Raw genomic sequence first — 21,162 nt, forward strand, 5'->3', positions numbered from 1 at the left:
AGGGTGTAATTCCTGCCTGGGCAGCGTTCTCAGCACAAGCTGTCAGCACAGTCAGCATCCATCAAAACTGAACAGTTCAGCTTAAACTGCTCTATCAACACATGAAGGCATCATCTTCATCAGAACACTACCAGCCTTCAAAGTGTTTAGCTTCCCTTTTTTCCTCACTAGAAATTACGGCATTTATTAGTACTGCAGCATCATATATGTAAGTGTTATTCTTGGACACCACTGTGCTGAGCAGTGCGCAAACACAGTTCAAAGACAACCCCTGACCCAGAAACTTGCAACCTAAATAATCCAAGACACTTGTCCAATTCACATTGCAATGATGCCTTTAATACCCAATTAATATACTTCAATTCAGTTAACCGCTCTTGTGGAAAGCCACAGGAATTTTGTCAGTGGATTTAATTTATCACAGAAAAAGGCTTAAAAAGAAATATTGGATATCAATCTGGGTTAGAGAAAAAAAAACTGCAAGTAGAGCCATGTTCTATTGTCTCAGTAAGAAATGTTCTAGATTGATCAGCCTGAGCTCTGAACTAGTATAATATCACTGTTTTGGGGAGCAAAAGTGTAAATGAGGACACACACCAGTACTTACTACTTCTAAGTGATGGTGCAAATCACTTACTATCTCAAGATCAGCTGTAGTAAAAATTATAGCTGATTTTGAACTTTTAAAGAAAAAAAAACTACCCAAGCAAGAAAAATCTGCTGCTGAGACAATAAATTAGGAGGGTAAAATCACAGAAAAGGAAAATAAAGAACATACAAAAAATTGAAAAAGCACCTCCTCATGTTTCCCACCATTAAACAACTAATTTCCTTGAATTGCACAATTTCACAACACTATCTATATCCTTGTATGGACCTCATAAATTTGAATTTTTAGGGCTGAGTCGTAAATTCCCAATAGAATCCACTCTTCAATATCTAAGGCTAGAGTCAGCATATTGGAAGCTTATTCGCAGTGAAGTGATAACCACGGCCTATACTCCTCACTTTGCTCAAGAAGTGAAAGAGAACCAGTAGAAAACCTTAAATTCACACTTCAGGGTGCACTTTTCAAAGATGTTGAACTGTTGGAGCAACGAATTCTATTTTGAAGTAACAAGACATGCTTTTTGCTTCAGTATGACCCTATTTTATAAGGATTGCTTTTGGGGTACTATGTCAAATAGCTTTCACTCATTTTGAAGTAAAACATTCGGAATAGTTTAAAAGGCTGGCCAAAAGAGGGAGGAAAAATTCAATTATCACATCTAAAAATATGAGGATCAGAATATATAACTTTGGATCCAGTAATGAAATAATGGTTAAAAAAATTCTATAAATTGCTTTCTTATCTGAAAGAATTTGGAGCGCGTACAACCATTTGTACTGACCAGAACAAAGACTGTTCTCTTAATAATATTTTATAGATTCAAGATTAATTTTAAAAAAATCTTTTCATCCCTTAAAGCAGGTAAGTACTTCCCTGTAAGTATTTTCATTCTTTTCAGATTTTTCTGCTTAGAAAAATAGTTTTCACTTTGCTTACTATTTTTGAACTGTACATGAGCTCTTCCACTTTATTCTATTCTACAACTGATATACATATAAGTCCTTTGTAAATAATAGGGAAATTAACCTAAGAAAACTTTTCTTGCTCTAGTTAATCTGAAAGAAAGATATTTTTTTCTTTAATTAAGCAAGTAGAATTTTTTTTGCTTGTTTTTTAACTTTTTGTCTTTTGCACTCCCTTCCTCAAAGTTGGATCTGCTATTTTTGGACTACAGAAATACTGATCTTCTTTGGCTTGATATATTTTTGTGAAGGCATGCCTATATCCAGTGACACTTCATCAGTTATTGCTACTTTCCATATTTATAAGGAAAATTCTAATAACCTAAACCAACTGAAGAGTATTCTTACTTATATCCCAAACTTATTTTGCTGAGAATACACAAACAGCATTTTCAAAGGGAAGGAAAATATGAATTTAAAGAAACAGCAAACTCTACATGCATCAGAAGGTGCATCTGCTTTCTCCCTTAAATATACATAACTGTTTTGTTTTCAAGCAAAAGAACACATTATTTAGATATTAATCCCTCTGTATACACCTAGAAAAGGAATATTTTATTTAGATCGATCACTCTTTTTTGGATCTGGGTTATGCACGTCAGACATTTACCAATGTACTTCTATAAATAGATTCCCTTGTTGCCTTCATTGTATGATAAAATAATGGATCTGATGGTCTATTTGTAACTTTTGCAGCAAAAATGCAATTGGTTACATGTGGTTTTAATTATTAATTGCTTTGAGATGTAAATATTATAAAACAGTAACCTAACATTTAAAGTTAAGCTACACTCAGAGTGGAAAACCAGGAATTAAGACTAGTAGGCAGAGAACCATTCATTCACAGCACAGCTGCAAGTCGGGATGATGACATGGCATCATTGCTTATTGTTGTTTTCAATATTTAACTCTTAATGTTTTCCACCACTGAAGAAACCTGGCTGCCAGTTGCACATTCTAGTTTCAGTGAGCTGTGAGCCAAGGGAAGGTAAAGAATCATGATACACAGCCAGCACTGTCCACACACAAACACTATTTGATCTCTTGACAGTCATGAGACTGAAAAAAATGAAAACATATGTCATTGCTTCTGACCTTCTGAGCCTAATAATAGCCTTAAAATTAAATGTCCAGGCTTGGTTTGTTGTTGATCGGTTTTATTTGCTTGTTTGTTGGGGTTTTTCTGAGTTTTTTGATTGCTTTTTTTAAACTAAGAACAAGAATCTTCACACTGGCACTGCAGAGAACGCAAAAAGCAATTTCCATTAGAAGGTGGCCTTGTGAAAATGCATGCAACATACAACGTCAGATAAGGTCCTCAATACAAGTAAAGAATTGAAATACATACTGAGAGGAAATTAGATAGCTAAGAAACATTTTTTCCTTCATGAATTACAACTGAAGTGTCAGTGTATCCACTAGCTTGTATCAAATGAATCCTTAACATTTGCCTCCCAGTTGTCATGTGTGAGCTGCTTTACTGGAAACTTTGTAATGGTGTCATATTTCCAAGAAATAAGACAGACATTTATTTGTAGAAAACAAGAATGAGCAGAAAGCAGAAAAATATTTCACCATCACACACAGATGGGATTTTGCATATGTGTGTTTTTTGAGTTTGTTTTTGTTAAAACAAGGAGAGAATACAGAGCAGAAACTGACAAAAGGGAGAAATGCTGACTAAAAAAAAACTGCTCAAACTGAACTGACTTCATTGCCAAAAGTCAAAGAGATGAACAAATAGAACAACAAATGGTGCCAAAAGTGTGCTCTCTGCAGAAGAAAATCCAGTTCTGTTCTCAGTTCTCCTCTGCAAATCCACAGAAATGCCAGGCATGTGATATGATCTGCTCTGGACATACAACAGTGTAATGTGGGCATTTCTGGTTCATACTGCTTGGTACACAAGAAACAGGCACGTTATATCCTTGTGTGTATTCGGAAGACAATATTTTTTCTTCCTTTTCATAAAAAACCCAGACCATAAAGAGTGGCTACCTTTCACACAACCTAGAAAAGCAGCCCACTTCTCACAGAAGAGACAAAACACCCATTCTACAGAAGAGTAGAATTCTTCTACTCAGATTCTTCTAGTAAGATTCTTCCATGAATGAATGCTAAACATACTGACTTTCTTTTTCTTGATAAACCAAACTTTTCTAACTGAAATAAACAACTGATGCTCATGCACAAATCCATTTTGAGTAACAACATATGTATGGGAAACTGCAAAAACTAATCTGCTTGTAGGGCTCATAATTCAAATGTGAAAGTAATATACTCATAAGTGCTGTAGATCATGTGCCTCAGAGATGTTATAAATACAAACATCTTTTGAGTTAGACCCAATAAAAATTTAGATTTTCATTATGAAGCCTAGACTTGAAAAACAGAAATATACTACTACTGGCAATCAGAAGGCAGATGAAATCTATGCAATGCAGTCTTCCTTTCAAAACGGACATTATGTATACAGCAACACTTGATGCTTTCCCCACCTTTGCCTTCCAAATTCCCTCATCTAGATTACTCTGCAGCCCTAGAAACCCATTTATACTCAGCTGGCTGTCCACCACCATCATCTGTAACACTTTCTGCCCTCATACATGACCTTACACTCCAATCATGGAAAATACCTTGCTCACCAACCCAAAGTGTCACTTGCTATAATTAGCATTCTGGGAGCTAACTATACAGTCATTAAGGCACTGAGAAAGACACATGTCCTGTCTTAGTTCAGTGTGTATCAAGTGATCAGTCAGATGACCATTAATGCAGTGAAGTCTTTATTCAGACAGCCAACTTGCCTGGCTCAACCCATGACCTGTCTCCACAGGTTATCTTTTGAGAGATGGGTAATGATGCTCTTTCATGTTACCTTCCTATATAATGTGGGGCTTCCAATCTCCCTTCCTATTCCCAGGATTGTCTGCAATATAAAAACTTAACTTTGAGTAGAACAATCTGAACACCAGGCTGTCATTCAGCAGCAACAGCTTTTGCTGAGCACACACAACTCCACAATAAAGGACACTGCCTACTGTGACTTCCCTCCTCACTGAGAACATGGAACAGAATGAGAATCTTTCCTCTCCATTCCCAAATCTTAATATTTTAGTCTATTATGACTTATTACCATCATCTTGTTCTAATTTGGATGGTCAGTTAAATGATTTAATACACCAAAGAAATACTGCTAATTCAAACTCATGTAATGCTACTATATAAGAGAAATTAGAGCATGGCGCTAGAGTGATGCCAAGAAATAGTTAACACCATCAAATTTTATTAATATAAATCACTCGTTTTCAAACCAAAGCTACCAGATTGCTGCCTAATTCCTAATTTCTGTTAGATGTATTAAAATTCGTTATGTTTTCATATATAGTAGCAAATGGAAAAGACTCAATGATAGAATTTATTTTCACGATCTGTGTACAAAAATTTATTTCTTGTGTACAAAAAATAGTCTACTTAAAATAAAAAAAAGCTTCCCTCGACTTAAAACTAAGAAAAAAGTCAAGAGTAGCTGGGAAAAAATGTGCCTCATTTGTGTAAACTACACTTTTAACATCTAAGCAAGTCAAAGCCATAAGGACCTTGGGACACATCTTCTGAGGACTGTGATTTCTACACCTAACAGAAATTATTCAGCAGTGACATTTGTCCTTTCTCATGATACATGGCTGTTGTATGGGGTTTTGAGGTTTTCTTCTGAGAACTTTTATTTTACCACATACCTCTATAGGGGCTAAGGATTTAAATGGTTTTGATGGGCTGACTAGTAACTGGAATCCAGGGTCAGTATCATTTGTTTGGCAAAATACTTACATATTCCCTCAAGCAAAAACTGGAAGCAAAACACAAAAAAACTGGCTGTGCAACTAGCATGAATGACATAAGTATCTAATTCCAAAAGCCAAAATAAATTCTTTTTAATGTTTCTGAAACATAAAATTAACTTTTTCCTTTTTTAAATATGAATCTTGGACTGGGATCCAGTGACGGAAGGCAATTATGCTAGAGATATAATAACCTAGTACTAACTTTTATATTTAACTTGCTTTTAGTTGTGTTGTGTTTCAGTTTTAGAGGAGTCTGTAGGTACTCAGCCTACTGTCCAAACTATTACAGTCAATTCAAGGACAGCAACTGCAAATTAAAATGTGGAAAATCCCTTACTAACTTAGCAGAGAGTTGAAGAAAATTCAGTGTAACTAACCAAATAAATAATCTTCTTCCCAGAATAACAGTGATGCAGAAGTGTGTCACTTTCTAAATATAAATAAGCAAACTAAAAAACTCAAAACTTTATGAGAGTGCTGTCATCATTCCCCCTGATTGAAAAAACAGTGAGGTGGTCTTTGTTTCATTTATTTTTAGTGTTACTTATATATTATACATTCTTGTCCTGCAGTCTGTATACTAACAAATAAATATGTTTTACAGACATGTGTCAGACAGTAGCAAATATTTTTCAGTAACTTTCACTGAGTTGTACTAGTTTATTTTGAAAGCACATGTATAAAAAAGTTAATAAAAAATTATTATTTCATCATCATCACCATCATCATCAAGCAGTTATATGTAATGATAGCAATGGATGCTGAAGTTATTCAGAGCTGCTTCAAACCAACAGTTTGGGAAATGCCTGAGTAGACACTCAAGAATTCCTGAGCAGCAATTGCATTGAAAGAAAATTAGTGGGAAGAGAAGTGGAGAATATGAGGTAAAGAGGAGAGACTTTGCAGAAGTCAGTTACATCTGAAACAAGAACACGCTTATGCAAACACAGCTACTACAGATTGAGTAAAAATCTAGGGTACTCCTTCGTTGCCACTATGGGGAATATTTTGAAACTGTAATATGTCATTGTGTCTTAATATCGTATTTTCAGAATATTCTTAAACTATTAGTCTAGCTGTAATATGAGGAAACAATATTGAAAAGAAGTTTTAGCAATAAAACTACAAAACCATGATTTCTACAGTCATTTTTAAGATCGGGTATTTTTCCTTTTAACAAGTTGAAAGGGAATGAAAGCAGTAACTTAAAAACGCACAACAGCATTTGATTTTACTGCTGACTTGAATAATTTAGCTGTCACAAGTAACTTCCCCAAACTGATTCTAAAATGGACAGACATGGAAAGGAATAGAAAAAACAAAATGGTCAACAAACAGAAGAAGCAGAAATGCCTTAAATATGATGATTTTTCAGCTTAAGGAGGAGAAATCAATTCCAGGATCTAAGAGCTGTCCAAGGCATTAAATCTTTTACAGAGAATCATTCTAATTGTCTTCTTAGAGTTAACCTATCTCATATTCCTAAGCAATCCTATCCAATCAGAAGCCCCCTTTTTTTTTCTTAAATACTTGAGAAATTCAATTTCCAGTTGTCAGCACTGATAGCCATTTATTCTGCCCCTACACTGAAGTCTGTGGTAAAGGGAGGTTGGAAAACTAGTTGAAATTGAAAGTCACACTCTCAAATACACTTCTGATTTTAATTGGAAGAAGGAGTTATATTACTGTAAGTGTTCTGCCTGTTCCCCTTTACTGATCTTGCCAAGAACTCAACTGCATTTTGCACTCTCTTTCTTTTTTCAGCACAACACTCAAATTACACATCCCCCCAAGCATTTTCCCTGGCTATTTTTTCTATATTATCCTCAGTACATTTATCTCACAAAGAAAATAAATGAAAATTGGTATAAATGCAGAATATTAACAACTACTCTTAAAGGCATTTTGTGGTGTCTGTCCAGTGTGTTAAATATGTCAATACACTGAAATGAAATTGTAGTGCTACAAGTAAACAGTGGGGTACAGATCTCTTTGCAGAAGTCCATCAGATTAAGAGGCAAATCACTCCTGACAATGTCTGTCACAGAATTCAACGCAACCAACACTCAAATTATCAAGGACTAGGGAGCTGCATTCTAACAATGTTTAAGTCTCCTGAATTCAAAATTTAAGAGACAAAGCAGGAGTAAAAAATAGAAAGACAAATAGAAAGAGCTGAAAAAAAATCAACCTTACCTTTCACAAGCTCGGACAGTCCATGCAGCAATTATCCATAATGAGATACTAAAAACCAACAGTACAGTTCCTGGACATATTGTCATTAGAGTCTTCATAACAAAACGGGTATTGAAGTTTATCTTATTTAATGCTCCAATGCTTCTAGATGAGGCATCAGTGAAAAGTTTGCTATGCAAAAGCATAACTCTGGCAATAAGATAAAGTCTTAAGAACATTGGTATAGATAAAATAATATCCACATCAGCTGTTGTTGTGGATGGAGCGTAAGAAAAGGCGAGCCGGGCTGTCCATGTGAATGTGTAATTCCCAGGTATGGGATGTATAGCACACACCAGTATTTCCAAGCAGATAAAGAAAATACGCTCATAAGTCATGGCTATTCTCCAGTCATCTGCTCCATTGTCCACCATGAACAACTGAAATTATAAAATATAAGGTTAACTTTAGTACATTGTTCAAAAAACTGTTATAATTCCATTTTAAATTATCACAGTTTTCTATGCTGCCAAAGACCACTAAAAAAAATTTTTAAAAATGCCATCTTAGAAAATGACATTATTATATCACTATGAAAGGAAATACAACTCTGGTTAAGGCAAAAAGAATTTCTAATACACTATTTTTAAAACTGCACATGAAACTGAATTTTCATTCATTAATTATTAACTCAGAATTCCTCATATATTTTAAATTTTTTTTTTTTTAAAGTCTGGACCCCTTGTCCATTCAAAATCAGTTGTTTACTCTAAATTCACAAAATTGAGAAGCATTTAGGTGTTTTTGAATAGATAACTAAATTACAAAGTAAAAATGTTTTTCAAGATTCCTGTTAAGCTTCAGCCAAAGTGATATTATACCTTCTATAGCAGTACCCAAGCTTTCTTCAAGCCACCAATAATAATCAATATCACTAATAATAAATATGAGATACAAAACTGTGTGAGAAAGTGCACAAAGACTCAAGAAGATATCTCATGATGAAAATATGAAAAATAATAGCCAGCAAATATCAGAGTGGCCCAAGGATGTCCAGTAGCTAAAAATTAAATGCACATTATGGCTGTTGCACAATCAAGGCTTTCAACTTGGCACTCAGGAACAAAGGTACTAAAATATTTCACACTGTTCAGCAAATTATGTGCCTGATGATTTAAGAAATAAATAGCTAATCAAGCAGTATTTGTCACTAGGTGAGAGTAGAGATTTGCAAGACCTTGCAAATAGACTTCTTTTAGAGAGGAACATAACCCATATGTACCAAGAAGATACAATTTTAGAGAGAAGACCTTCTCATCACTTCAGCTATACTTTGAATCCTAACAAGGCTGTCCAGTAAACAAGTAAGAGGGAAAAAATACTTTTGTAGAATTTTTAAAATTAGATTATTCAAAAATAATGGGTGAGAAGACAAAGTACATTATGTGCTCCCTAGAGTAAGAAAGGTATTTTTGGCATCCTAAACTCTATATACACACACCGAAACCCCATTCATCTGCACTGCTGTTTGCCCCCTCCCTTCTTTCAAAAGTTTAAAAATTGATTTCACTGCATGTGTTTTTAGTGATCAAAAAACCACTCTACATCCTCCTCATAATACCTTCAGTTTATCTTTCATAAAAGTGCTCTATTGAAATTGCTTAGAAAAGTGATAGTCACAAATTAGTTTCAGTGTAGTTGATCTGATACAAAAAGAAATAAAGAAGTTAACCTCAGTAAGGAACACAATAAACCAAAATAAATTTCTATCTCTATGGATGTGGTTTTTATCCCTCATTTTCTTTCTCTCCATCTTATTACACTGGGTGTTGATGATAAGGTTTTGGCTCTGGGGATGGCTGCAGGGCTGATGTCAGCAAGAAGAGGTCAGGGTTGCTCTTCAATGTACTCACTGCAGAGCACAGCTGAACTCACCAGTAAAGCACGTGGTGTCTCTGTGAAAGCACAGTTAAGAAAGGGCAAAACATGGCCCAGGCATTGAGGAGTAAAAGTAAAAATGTGAGAAAGAACACTAGAAATTCTAAGGTCGGAAAAGAAGAAGAGGGAGTAGGTGCTCCAGGCACCAGGAACAGAGAGAAACCCATGGAAAAAAATACCATGATAAAGGTATTTCCCTGAAAGGTAATTCCCTGAAGCCCTTGGAGAAGACCACTCCAGGCCAGGCTGGATATTTGTTGAAGAAACGCTCATTTGCAGAGAGCTCACACTGCAGCAGATTCTCCTTAGAAGAACTAATGCTCACATAAGTCCCACGCTGGAGCAGATTTATCCTGAAGGGCTGCAGACCATGGAGATCCACACATCTGCACAAAAAAAGTGGGACAAAAAATGTGTGGCAGAGAGGAACCGTCGTGGACACACTGTCCTTCCTCATGCCTTCTGTACCACTCATGGAGGAGAAGACACAGGATTTGGGAATTGAGATGTTGAACCTGAGGAAAGGGGGGTGGGACAGCATATTTTTTGCCATCCTATTCTGCTTTTAAATATCAATCAAATGAATTAATTTCCCCTCAGTTTTGCCTCTTTTGCCAGTGCCAGTAACTGGCAAGGGATCTCATCTTCATTTCAAATTGCAAACTTTTTCATCTTATTATCTCTTCTTGTGCTGTTGAAGAGAGAGAGCAAAAGCATAGCTGGGTGCAGGTCTCACACCTGGTCAAGGTGAATTCACCACATTTACAGACAGTTCTTATCTCTTCTGCAATACTATTGAAGACAAAGTCATACACTGTTGAATTAAGCTGAAGAAACATTACGTGAATTCAATATATGCACCATGAGCACATACCATTTCTTTTACCTGTGGTCACTCTGGAAGTTACAGATACTAGATTTGTGAATTGATACTGGAAGGTCAATTTATGTCTGTCTGTACGTCTGTCTTACCAAGACAATGCAGGTTTGCACTTAGCAAATGCACTATTTGGTATGAAGGGACAAATTTCCAAAGTACTGTACAGCTCCAGTGCATTTGATTCCTGTGATTAGCCTGCAAACGCAGTCAGATCTTAGAAGTGTTACATCAGTCAAGAAGAAATCTAGATATTTAGAACACTATCAGATCTCTCGAATGGTGCGTGGGTTTACAAAAAAAAGAATAAATTTACAATTGATTTAAATATTTCAATTGTAAGATACATATCAAATACATGTCAAAGTTTCAAAATCTGCTGAAAAAAGCAATGGTCTTCTCTCCTCCATTTTTATGTACGCTTTTCATAGATTTCAAAAAGAATTTTATATGCAGAAAGTCAATTAATGAAAAATTATACCTTCAGTACTGATTCAATTTAAAAGGTGAGAATAGAGAAATGTTGAGCTAAACACGGGCATTAAAATCTGATTTTGCCATTTTGTAGGAGATAATGTTATTTTATGACTGAATTTTTTAAAAACATTGAGACGTCATTATGGAACACATACTTGATAAGTGTCACCTGTCAGCAGAAGAAATCCTAAAATGAAACACAGAGAAAAATTTCTCTGCAGATCTCAGTGGAATGGTTATGCTTATGGACACAGAAGATCCTTATCGACCTCCTGTGACCTTAGCTGTGACAATTTATTCCAAGAAAATTAATATATATATTTTAAAGTGATAATACCTTTAGCTGTCATATAATGAGATTTAGGAGGTAAAAACAGGAAAGGCAGAAAACACCGCTAGTCACAAAGACACAGATACAGTAAAACATTTCTATTTCATAACAATATTGACATTTCAAAATTGCATTTATGAAGATAACATTGTTACAGTTCTTTGCCTAGGTTCAAACTATGACAGATATCAAACACTGCAGCACACGAACACGCCTCAACCACATGCTGTAAATAACAATTAAAGTCAGACATAATAAAACGACACAGAAACTAGTACAGGATTCCATGTACATTTTATATGCTTGCAATTATGAAATCCATTTAATGCAAGCTTCACTTCTAATTTGGAAGATACAGAGGTATTTGTGAATGTCTCTGTGCTTGGCTATGTATATTTCCACTCCAGAAAGTGAGGAACATACATAGAAGGAAAAGGACAGCTGAACAGCACAATTCAAAGGGTATGTACGCACACTCTTGGCTGATTTCAGACAATCTGGCTGTAATAATCATGCATTGATTTCAAGATACTACTCCTCATCTGAATGGAGAATGATGCTAGCAATAAAATGAGAATTTAATAAAAGAGTGACCAAATCTTTCTGTAGATTTGAGTCCTGCACTTCACAGAGAAGGACAAACTCCAGTCAAGGTCACATATGCTATTCTTATTCATAGTTTTCAAATTTTTTGTAATTATTCAGAGTTAAAATCTAATGCAAGTACTTCATCAGTGTCTTGCAAGGTTCTCCAAATATAGAACTCTCATATACTTTTACTATGTCTCCACTTCATGTGAACAATTCTGAAGGTATTTTCACCTGGAATTATGTAATGTATTTCTAGCATGTTCTATGTGAATCTAAGATATAGAATCAATGTTCCACTTTAAAAACATAAAAATGACAGATATTTATGTAGATAGGTATGTGTATATTTACATAACACTTGTGAGTTACACAGTTACATTTATATAACACCAGATTAAAAAAAACAGAAAGGCATTCTAAACAGACAGATTGCACATAATGACAAATTGGATCAGAGACTCCCTAAAGGAGAGAAGCAAAAGGAGAGAAGTTAGCTTTCTAAATGTTGGTGAATGCAAAGAAAAAGGAAACAAATCATGTTTTAAAAATGCCTTTGCAGGCAAAAGAAGAAACCTGAGAACTACATCACTACCCTGCTATAATACTGTGGGGATACAATAATGCAGGAGCAAAAGGGAAGCAATAATCAGTGATAAGGCAGCATCAGCTGTAGAGCTGGAAGCATTCCATGGAGAAAGGAAATCAACTTTACTTACAGGAAAATTGTTGCAATTGTTTAATTTAAGAACCCAAATTAAAAATGGTTAAATACTGGAGTCACTTAAATCTTACAAAAGAACTGATAGGACTATGATTAACAGTAGCAAAATATAGCCTCTGGGATTGATAACTTACCAGAATTTTTGATCCAGTATTTTTCTATAGTGGGTATTACACAAAGTATCATTCACACAATCAAAAAAATAAAAACATTATGGTAGACAAAGAAGATACTCTTTGTCCCACTAGTCCAAAAAGCCAAGTTACTGTCCCACAGCACCGCATTAAGTAAAAATTATTTAAAGCCATTTTCAAGTCATGACGGGAGATTGCCATCTTAAGCCTTTAGCACAGTCGCCTCTAACTAGGAGATGGAAATTACTTTCTTACATCATCAGAAGGCATGTAATCAAATGGTCTGTAAATCTCCCAAATGCCTGTTGACCTTGGAGAACCTTCCAGGAGTTTCTGGAAGCTGCTGTACTCCTCATCTTAAGTACAATGCCCTGGATGAGACATCTTAGTGGGTTTAATACATATGTAAAGTCATGAGGCATCAAACTCCTTCTGCACATACAAAGCACAGAAGGCAAATAATACATTTTTTCACAAATGACATGAAGGGCTACCTATCTTGTATTTGCCAGAATGTTTTCCATATCCAGAATAAAAAACAAACTTTCTAGTAGGTCACTAGAAACTAATCCACTAGGTCTAGTTATCTACAAAATGAAACATGCTTAGTTCATTCAAATGAGGGAGCTCTATTACTTGTACACATGCATGAACACACATATTCCCCTCCCAACTATAAACATCCCAGTTTAAACAGAAGATCTTAAAAATCTGGTACTTAGTATCAGCCCAAAAATTATTATTTGTGTAGTACATTTAAATTTGACATCTCTGTGCAAAATTTTTACAATTATTAATATTTTGCTATAACTAAAGCATGTATGTAAAGCAAACTTCGTGTTAATGATTCCTGATGGCTAAACATGCCCCCCTCTTAAATACTGTATTTAAATGCTATCATCTTGAGAAGAGATGGGGAAAAGAGGCTCAGAGAATTTATAGTCCTTGTGAATTATATTTTCAGAAGTGCAGTACTAAAAATTTCACATTAAAATACATCTGAACAGTACATCTTGGTTACTCTGACAGGTCACTAATAACCACAATCATTCAAAAAAAAATGATGTGTGTGTTAAACAATGCTCTTAACCAGGTTTGTCTGTGTCTTTTTTTAATATCCATCCCTCAGATCATTATTTTAAAAAGGGAGAGATTTTAGAAAGAAAAGAATTTAGAACCAATGAATAACATAGGGCTAAACTCTGCATAAGCACACAAAGTTAAATTCCACCTACCCATATTTCCCTTCTGGTTTAATCCACATGCTAACAGTATTCTTTTTAGCTTTTTCTCTCTAAAGATATTCAGAAGCATTCCTCAATATTCTTAAATGGTACTGTACAGATTTTCAGCTGTACTCTTCATCCCAAACTATGCAATAGCTTAACACCCCCTCCTCCCCCCAACAGCCTACAATGCCAAAAGACCATTATAGCACAAGCAATTGCTGGGACGTACATAATTTCTTTCCATATAGGTCTCTCCATATACATATATGTGCTCTAGGCACTCAAAGAAGGTGAGACACTCCTGATAATGTCCTTACTTTCTATGCAGAATTAAGAATCTAAATCCAAGGACTACAAAAATAATAGAAAAAACATTCCAAGATATCAAGATTCTTTCCCAATGATACAGAGAACCCCCTAAGAAAAGCATAATTATGGATTGAGCTAAGAAGTCATCAAAAGCTCATAAATATATTAAAAAATCAAAGTAATTAGGTAATGAGCTTACTATTAACAATAGATTGTAAACAAAATTAAAACAAAAGCAGAGTTTTTTCACTTTCATTATTAAACAGATATTTCACAAGACAATTTCCTAGCATAATTCTGTTTGGAGTCTTTCTTGAACAATCACAGCTGAGCTTCCTCAGATCTGTAATCAACAGAGAGATATTTGGCTACATGAATTTTTATGAACCTTTGAACAAATCAGAGCTCCGTAAATAAAAGTCCACCACTCAGGGTGAGTATATTCATTTGAGATATTCAGCAAAATAAGCACTATGTGACTCAATTGAATTGACAGAAACAGGAGTTTCTACTTGTCAATGTCTATGAAAAGTATTCCTCCACTTTAACAATATTAATTTAACAGCTATTTCATTATGCCAGCGTTTCAGATCCTACCCCCTGTGCTGCATAAAACAACAAAAATAAGCTCCTAAGTTACCACATGAAGAAGACTTCCATCCAGCATCAGAAATTTCCAAAAACTGTTGTGCCTGGCCTTGAGAATCAATAATGTCCTCCACGCAGATACAGAAGCAGCATGGTTTATCAAAGCTCTGAACATCACTGAAGTGCAAGAACAATAAGAGAGAAAGGAAAAAACTGGGAGAGTGGCGGATACACGTGAAGGCAGTGCTGCCATTCAGTGAGACCTTGACAGGCTGGAGAGTTGGCCAGGGAAACTTCATGAGGCAAATGCAGGGTGTGTTGCACCTGGGGAGGAAAAACCCCAAGTACCAGCACAGGCTGGGAGCTGACCTACTGGGGAGCAGCTCTGTGGAGAAGCACCTGGGAGTCTTCGTGGATGACAAGCTGGCCATGAGCTCGCACTGCCCTTGAGGCCAGGAGGGCCCGTGGTGGCCTGGGGCGCATTTGGGGGAGTGTGGCCAGCAGGGTAGGGAGGTTATAAATGGTTAAATCCTGGAGTATGCCCCTCTACTCCTAGGGAGACCACACCTGAGTGCTGTGTACAGTTCCAGGCTCCTCAGTACAACAGAGACAAGCAGCTACTGGGGAAGGTCCAGAGGAGGCCCAAAGAGCTGAAGGGTCTGGAGCATCTCTAAGGCCTGAGTAAGGTTATTTGGATGTAGCCAGCCCTTAAGAAACCTACCAGTAGCCTAAGCTAGCCAGACCACACCTTGTTCTGAGTTCAGCTCCCTTCAGCTGCCAACCTGCATTGCCCTGTGCTTTTGCTGGCCCACCCCGGCACACTCTCCCTACTAAAAGAGTGCACAAAAATTGTGCCAGTTTTGTTACATCTAAAAAGGAAATTTGCAAAGTAAATGGATTGCTTAGGTCTACTTTCACAAATTTATAAAAAATTATCACACTGAAAAAACAACCATGCTAATGAAATAATCTCTAACAACAATACAAAAAAACTCTTCAAAAATTTCATCTGGTGTGTTAGGTCTGCTTCAACTACTACAGTGAACTTGATAGTACAAGGATGGAAACATTGATATCAAAGTAAGGGATGATTTTAGCTTTTCACTGGAGCAGCAGTTACCAAACTTTGTACATAAAGAACACAGCACATTTTCGTATAAAGTAACTGTGCTATTTTGCAGAACTAAATTTAAAAATATATATCAAGAAACATAGTGGTTTGTGATATGTTTTTCTCCATTTCAAGTACCTGAGAAATAAAGTAATTCTAATTCTACATTCTTCTTGCAGATGCAAAAGTCACTGGAAGAAATCTACATTTCAATATATGTATGTTATTAACTTTAAATAATTATATTACAATTCTTCATTTAGGATTTGTTTTTCTTCATTCAGAACTAAAATAGTTTGTTCTATGGATCGCTGCATGAAGAAATCACCATCTCCCAAAACGACTGCCATCTGCCACTGTGAGAGAAACCTCACTCTCTTCAGGGATGATCAACTTCATTACTACTAGGAAAACTGGAATCAATTTTAAAAAAGGACGTATTTTCTGAAGAAACCAGCAATATTGTTGCAGGGGAGACAGGAGTTAAAGGAAGAAACACTAAATCTGAGGCTAAATAAGATGAGCTAACTCATTCATTCTGCCAAAGGAGCACAACAGTGACTCTAAAATAGGAAATTGTTTTTAGGAAATGATGAGTACCAACACATCATATACACAAGAATCTCTCTTCTCAGTTCCTCCTCTAGTGTTTACTTATCACATAAATACTTCAGGTATGTGAGAAAGTTTGAATGCCGAGGTCGTTTTATACTAAGTACATTTTTATTTACATGAGAGTGGGTGAGTACACATCAGCACCACAGGAATCATGAAGTCTCTGTGTTTTTACTATCTTGGAAATACAGTTTAACGCAGAATTTCATTCAAGCGTATGTTAAAAACAACTACAAATATAGAAATATAAAATCCAAGTATTGTCCTAAAGCGTGACTACTAAAATAAGGGAAAGTATGTTGTGCAGAAGGAAAAGCAGAATGGAGCTAAAAGTACTTGTGTATTTCAAAATCCTAATTAGCATAATTATGCACTAACTCCAAGTTTAGAGGCATTTGGTCTTATTCAAATGTCTCTGTAATACATCCTGGCAAATAAAATTTTGAGAGGGCAGCAATAAAGAAGGTATGTACTTAATATCTTTTCCGCTAGAAAGCCTAAAGTGGGCTTCTGGCTAAACTGTATGGCAGATGAAGTCTTCAAACTGCTTCAAAGATCAACCTAAAATATCTTTAAGTAGGGCAGTTTTCAACACTAGGTTCAATAAACATAGGCTCAAGTTTCTTTACAGGTATTTATCTGCATTTCTTCATAGGTAAAATACCATTTTACTTGGTCACTATTAATTATCAGTGCACCTGCTTCCTCAGGGAAAAGAATTGTCTCAGCCTATGTCTTAGTACACAAAATTCTTTTTGCTGCCCAAAAATTATTTCAATGTTACAGCTTCATCAAATCTGTCTGGTTTACAGCAGCTCTCAGGTAAATGATGCTCTGTTCTCAAAGAAACTTGCTTCTTTAATATCTCTGGAAACCAAATACATCAAACATGCTTGCACTGGTTTCAGCCAATCTCCTTATCATCCACAATTTAAAAATAAAATTGCTGTTCAAAATGTTTCAGAAAGCTTTATTTTCACAACCTTTATGCTCAATGGGACATACTAGAGCAGCAAAAATTCTGATGTCCAGCAGTTGACATAGGATGTTCCCAGCCATAACATACATACAAAAGCCACTGGTGAAATGCAAGGACTATTAATTTTGGATTTGCTGACACAAGCTGTATACAAAAAAACCAAAAAAACCCTGTCCCCTCTTTTCCTTTCCAGTGCCAAATGGTGGGGGAGAAGAATGGCCTGGCAGCAGACAGCCACACTGTTAAATTTCTCATCTGACTCCATTGCATCCTATTCTGTTGCTGGGAGGTAGACAAATGTCTAGTCGTGTACAGCTCCCCATAAAGAGAACCACTTTCTTTTCTGACAACTGAATCTGAAAACCAGACTGGCCATGGGTAGTCTTATATCAATACCTTTTCAAAACATAGTGCCATTAAACTGTCTTAAAACTACACTGAAACTTATCTGGCAATTCATCAGGCCTAGCACTTGTCTATCATACCACATGAAGTTTAAATTATTCTAAACTATCATACTGCAAAAATTACAACAAAATGCAAATTACGGGCTTTTACCATAAAGCTTAATCCTGAATACGGGCAAAAGAATGGAGTGGTCCTGGTGTGAATCCCCTTTATCCACGACACCATTCAGATAAGGATCATATTCCATAGCAGCTGCCATAAGGTACCTTTTCAGTTGTACTTGAATTTGAATGGACAAGAATTTCTGCTCTAGCAGTCCACTTCTTATGTAGTGCCCAGGAAAAAAATCATGGGTAGCAAACTATGAAGAAATTTACAAAAAAAGAACCCACTACAATCTCGCTATAGTAGCTGCATGGTTAAAACTGAATTTTATTGCTACTGCAGAGAAATGGCCAAGGCAAAGTCAGTTAAGAGAACTTCATCATACTCATAAATCAGTGTCTGTTCAAGAGTTTTCAAATCCCCCTGAAAAAATATTTGAATGATAATAAAGGTGTTGAGGATCAAATCATTAACATATAATACGGCTGCACTCAACTGAAATGCTCTAAAGATCCCACTAATTTAGATACTCCAAAATACAGATGCACTTCTGAAGTCAATTGCTCATAACTGGTGTAAAAGCAATAACTAGTACTTGTACCAGAAACACAGTGAGAATAATTTTGGCGAAAATGTCATTAAACTTAGATGCTATCGGTGAATGCTCAGGATCATTATTTCTAATATTTTTTTTTTAATATATTGAGGTAGAAGCTATATTATTTTGTGCTGTCAAGCCACACCTGGACATTAAGTCTTTCTCCAGGTTCCCAGACTGAATTTCTTATGCATGGGTTTTATTTTGTGTTTATTTATTTATATTGTGGATGCAATGGTGCAGACTGAATCAAAGTTACTGTGCCATTTTTGTTTTTAATTAAAGACGTGCCTTATTCTCTGGCTGCAAGAGACCATATTCTTAAAAGCTATTGACAGCTATTAACAACTGTCACAAAACAAGAAATACCATTCACCAACTAGAACAAATCTTTGTTTTGCTAAGTGGCTGAAAATGAAGCATTGCTTCATAATGCATTCCTCTACTGAAAGACACTACCATAAGAGGTCAGTTATAGGGCACGTCAAAATGACTGTGTAGATCTGCAGTAATGCTACAGAACTTGCAGAGCTATGAAAGATGGAATAAAACTTTTAATAGGAATAAAATGCTTCATAAATAATAGTATCTCATTAGAACATATTGTGGAACACTGCATTCATTTTATATTGCAGGTTTTGGGACATCTGCTAAAGTAGGCATATAATTCTTGAAAATTATAGGCATAGATGGATGGCAATTACAATGTCTTATTTACATGACAAATGACTGATCTGAGCATAAGACTACAAGACAGGCAAGCCTAAGCTTCAAGTTTAGCTATGAAGCCATCCCCAGATTTTATCCACAGCACTTGAACTCTTAATCTCTGTGTTCCCTTTCATTAAAACATCTTTTATGTGACCAAAAAAAAAAAGTGAGGAATTGTCCAGATAAATGCCTTTTACAATGAAATACTTTTACCATATAAATACTTGCTAGAAAAGTTTTTCCTTCTTTTCAGACTATCTTACACCTTCTCATCAAACAACAGAACTGATGTATAACTGTTTATGGAAGACACACAGTTGCATAATTTTTTGCAGAATACAGATAAAGGTCACAAAGGTCTTTATACAAAGGTGAAAATAAAATCTGTAGATACAAGCCCACATATATTTACTTCTCAATTATTTTTTATTGCAAATATACTCTTTCACAAGCAGGGGTTTTGAAGATGAGATTTAAGAGATTACACTATACAGCCTCTTAACTCTGTTTTTCACCCTCATGGTTCCTGCAGCCTTCAGTAACTTTGTGGTTGTATTCAATTAGAATTCCATAAACAGTTTTGTTGGTCAGTCATATAACAGAGAACCCACCTCTCCACTGCACATCAAGATAACTCTATAGTACTAGTATAGATAAAATTTCAGAAGCTGCTACTTTGACACAAGGTTTTGTTTTAATATGTTTCTGTAGGGAAAAAAAAAAAAAAAAACAAAACCAGAGCACATTACTCTTAAAAAGATTAAGAGCAGGTCTTTAAAATATAAAGTTATTTGAGGCCTGCCCTTTTGCTTTACTTTATATGGAACACATAAAAGTGTTTTCATCCATCATGAAAAGTTTTAAAATTTCCTTAAAAGAAATTTAATTCCAAAAGATCGGTCTGTCTGTAACAAAATGAAAAAGATAAGAAAGCACCTTAGAATACAGCCATTGCTCTTCAGAACCCAATGCTCTCACTCCTTCATGGAATATGTAATACTCATGCCCTTCTATAAAATGTCAATATAAAACTATGCTTATTAACGATTGTTCTCGTATAGATGAAGGGCACAATTGCAGGGACTGTTCAAGCGGGAAGAAGTCAATGAATCAGTTAGTTACAAATGTCTGATACTCTGCAATACGAAAATATTTACACATGACATTAAATGAACAATTTTGTTTGCAAAAGTCTGGGTTCAGACACACCAGTTTAAAATATAAGATGTTCATATTTGACTGCTGCCTTAACAAAATAATTTTTTCTAAGCTGTAAAGCATGTTCTCATGACAGTTTCTTCTGATCATTTGAGAGACCGAGGAAGAAATCTCTTAATATAGCTTTCATTAAAACAGTGGGACAAGGTCAATTTCCACAACTGAATCAAGAATATATCATAATATTTCTCTAAGAAGAATAATCACACTAAGGGAACTATATCTGTGAATATCTAAATTAACTGGATCTTTAGAGCATTTCAATTTAAAGCACTCATTATGTGTTAAGGATTTGATCTGAATTTCTCATATCACTTTTACTGAACATAAGTTTTCCCATTCACATTTTTCAATGTAATGCCATTTAAATTACAATAAATGATATTAAATTTTAAAAAAGGCATGAGAAAAATTCAATTCTATTTGTGTGTGTTATCATGATATGCAAGTTTTCTCTTTTCCAAAAAAGCTGTAAAAACTTCCTCACAAAATTCCTGAACACTTTATAAAATTTTTAATTAAATTTTTACAGTGATCAATATTTCCAGCTTACCTGAATGCTAGTTACAAGATCAGTTACAGCCTCTTCTTTTAGTGGTAATTTACATCTTAAAAGGAGCTTCATAGGCT

At 35.4% G+C, this 21,162-nt stretch overlaps 1 protein-coding gene across 2 annotated transcripts in view; it reads right to left on the reverse strand.

Annotated features, from left to right (window-relative positions):
- The window catches only part of KCNN2 (potassium calcium-activated channel subfamily N member 2), a 68,478-nt gene that overhangs the window by 39,239 nt on the left and 8,077 nt on the right, over nt 1-21,162 (reverse strand). For both annotated transcript variants that reach the window (XM_058823966.1, XM_058823967.1), the window contains exon 4: nt 7,614-8,032. In XM_058823966.1, coding sequence (XP_058679949.1) covers nt 7,614-8,032 — 419 coding nt within the window. The remainder of the gene's footprint in view (nt 1-7,613; nt 8,033-21,162) is intronic.

Source organism: Ammospiza caudacuta, chromosome Z (genome assembly GCF_027887145.1).
Source record: "Ammospiza caudacuta isolate bAmmCau1 chromosome Z, bAmmCau1.pri, whole genome shotgun sequence".
In the NCBI taxonomy this organism is placed as follows: domain Eukaryota; kingdom Metazoa; phylum Chordata; class Aves; order Passeriformes; family Passerellidae; genus Ammospiza; species Ammospiza caudacuta.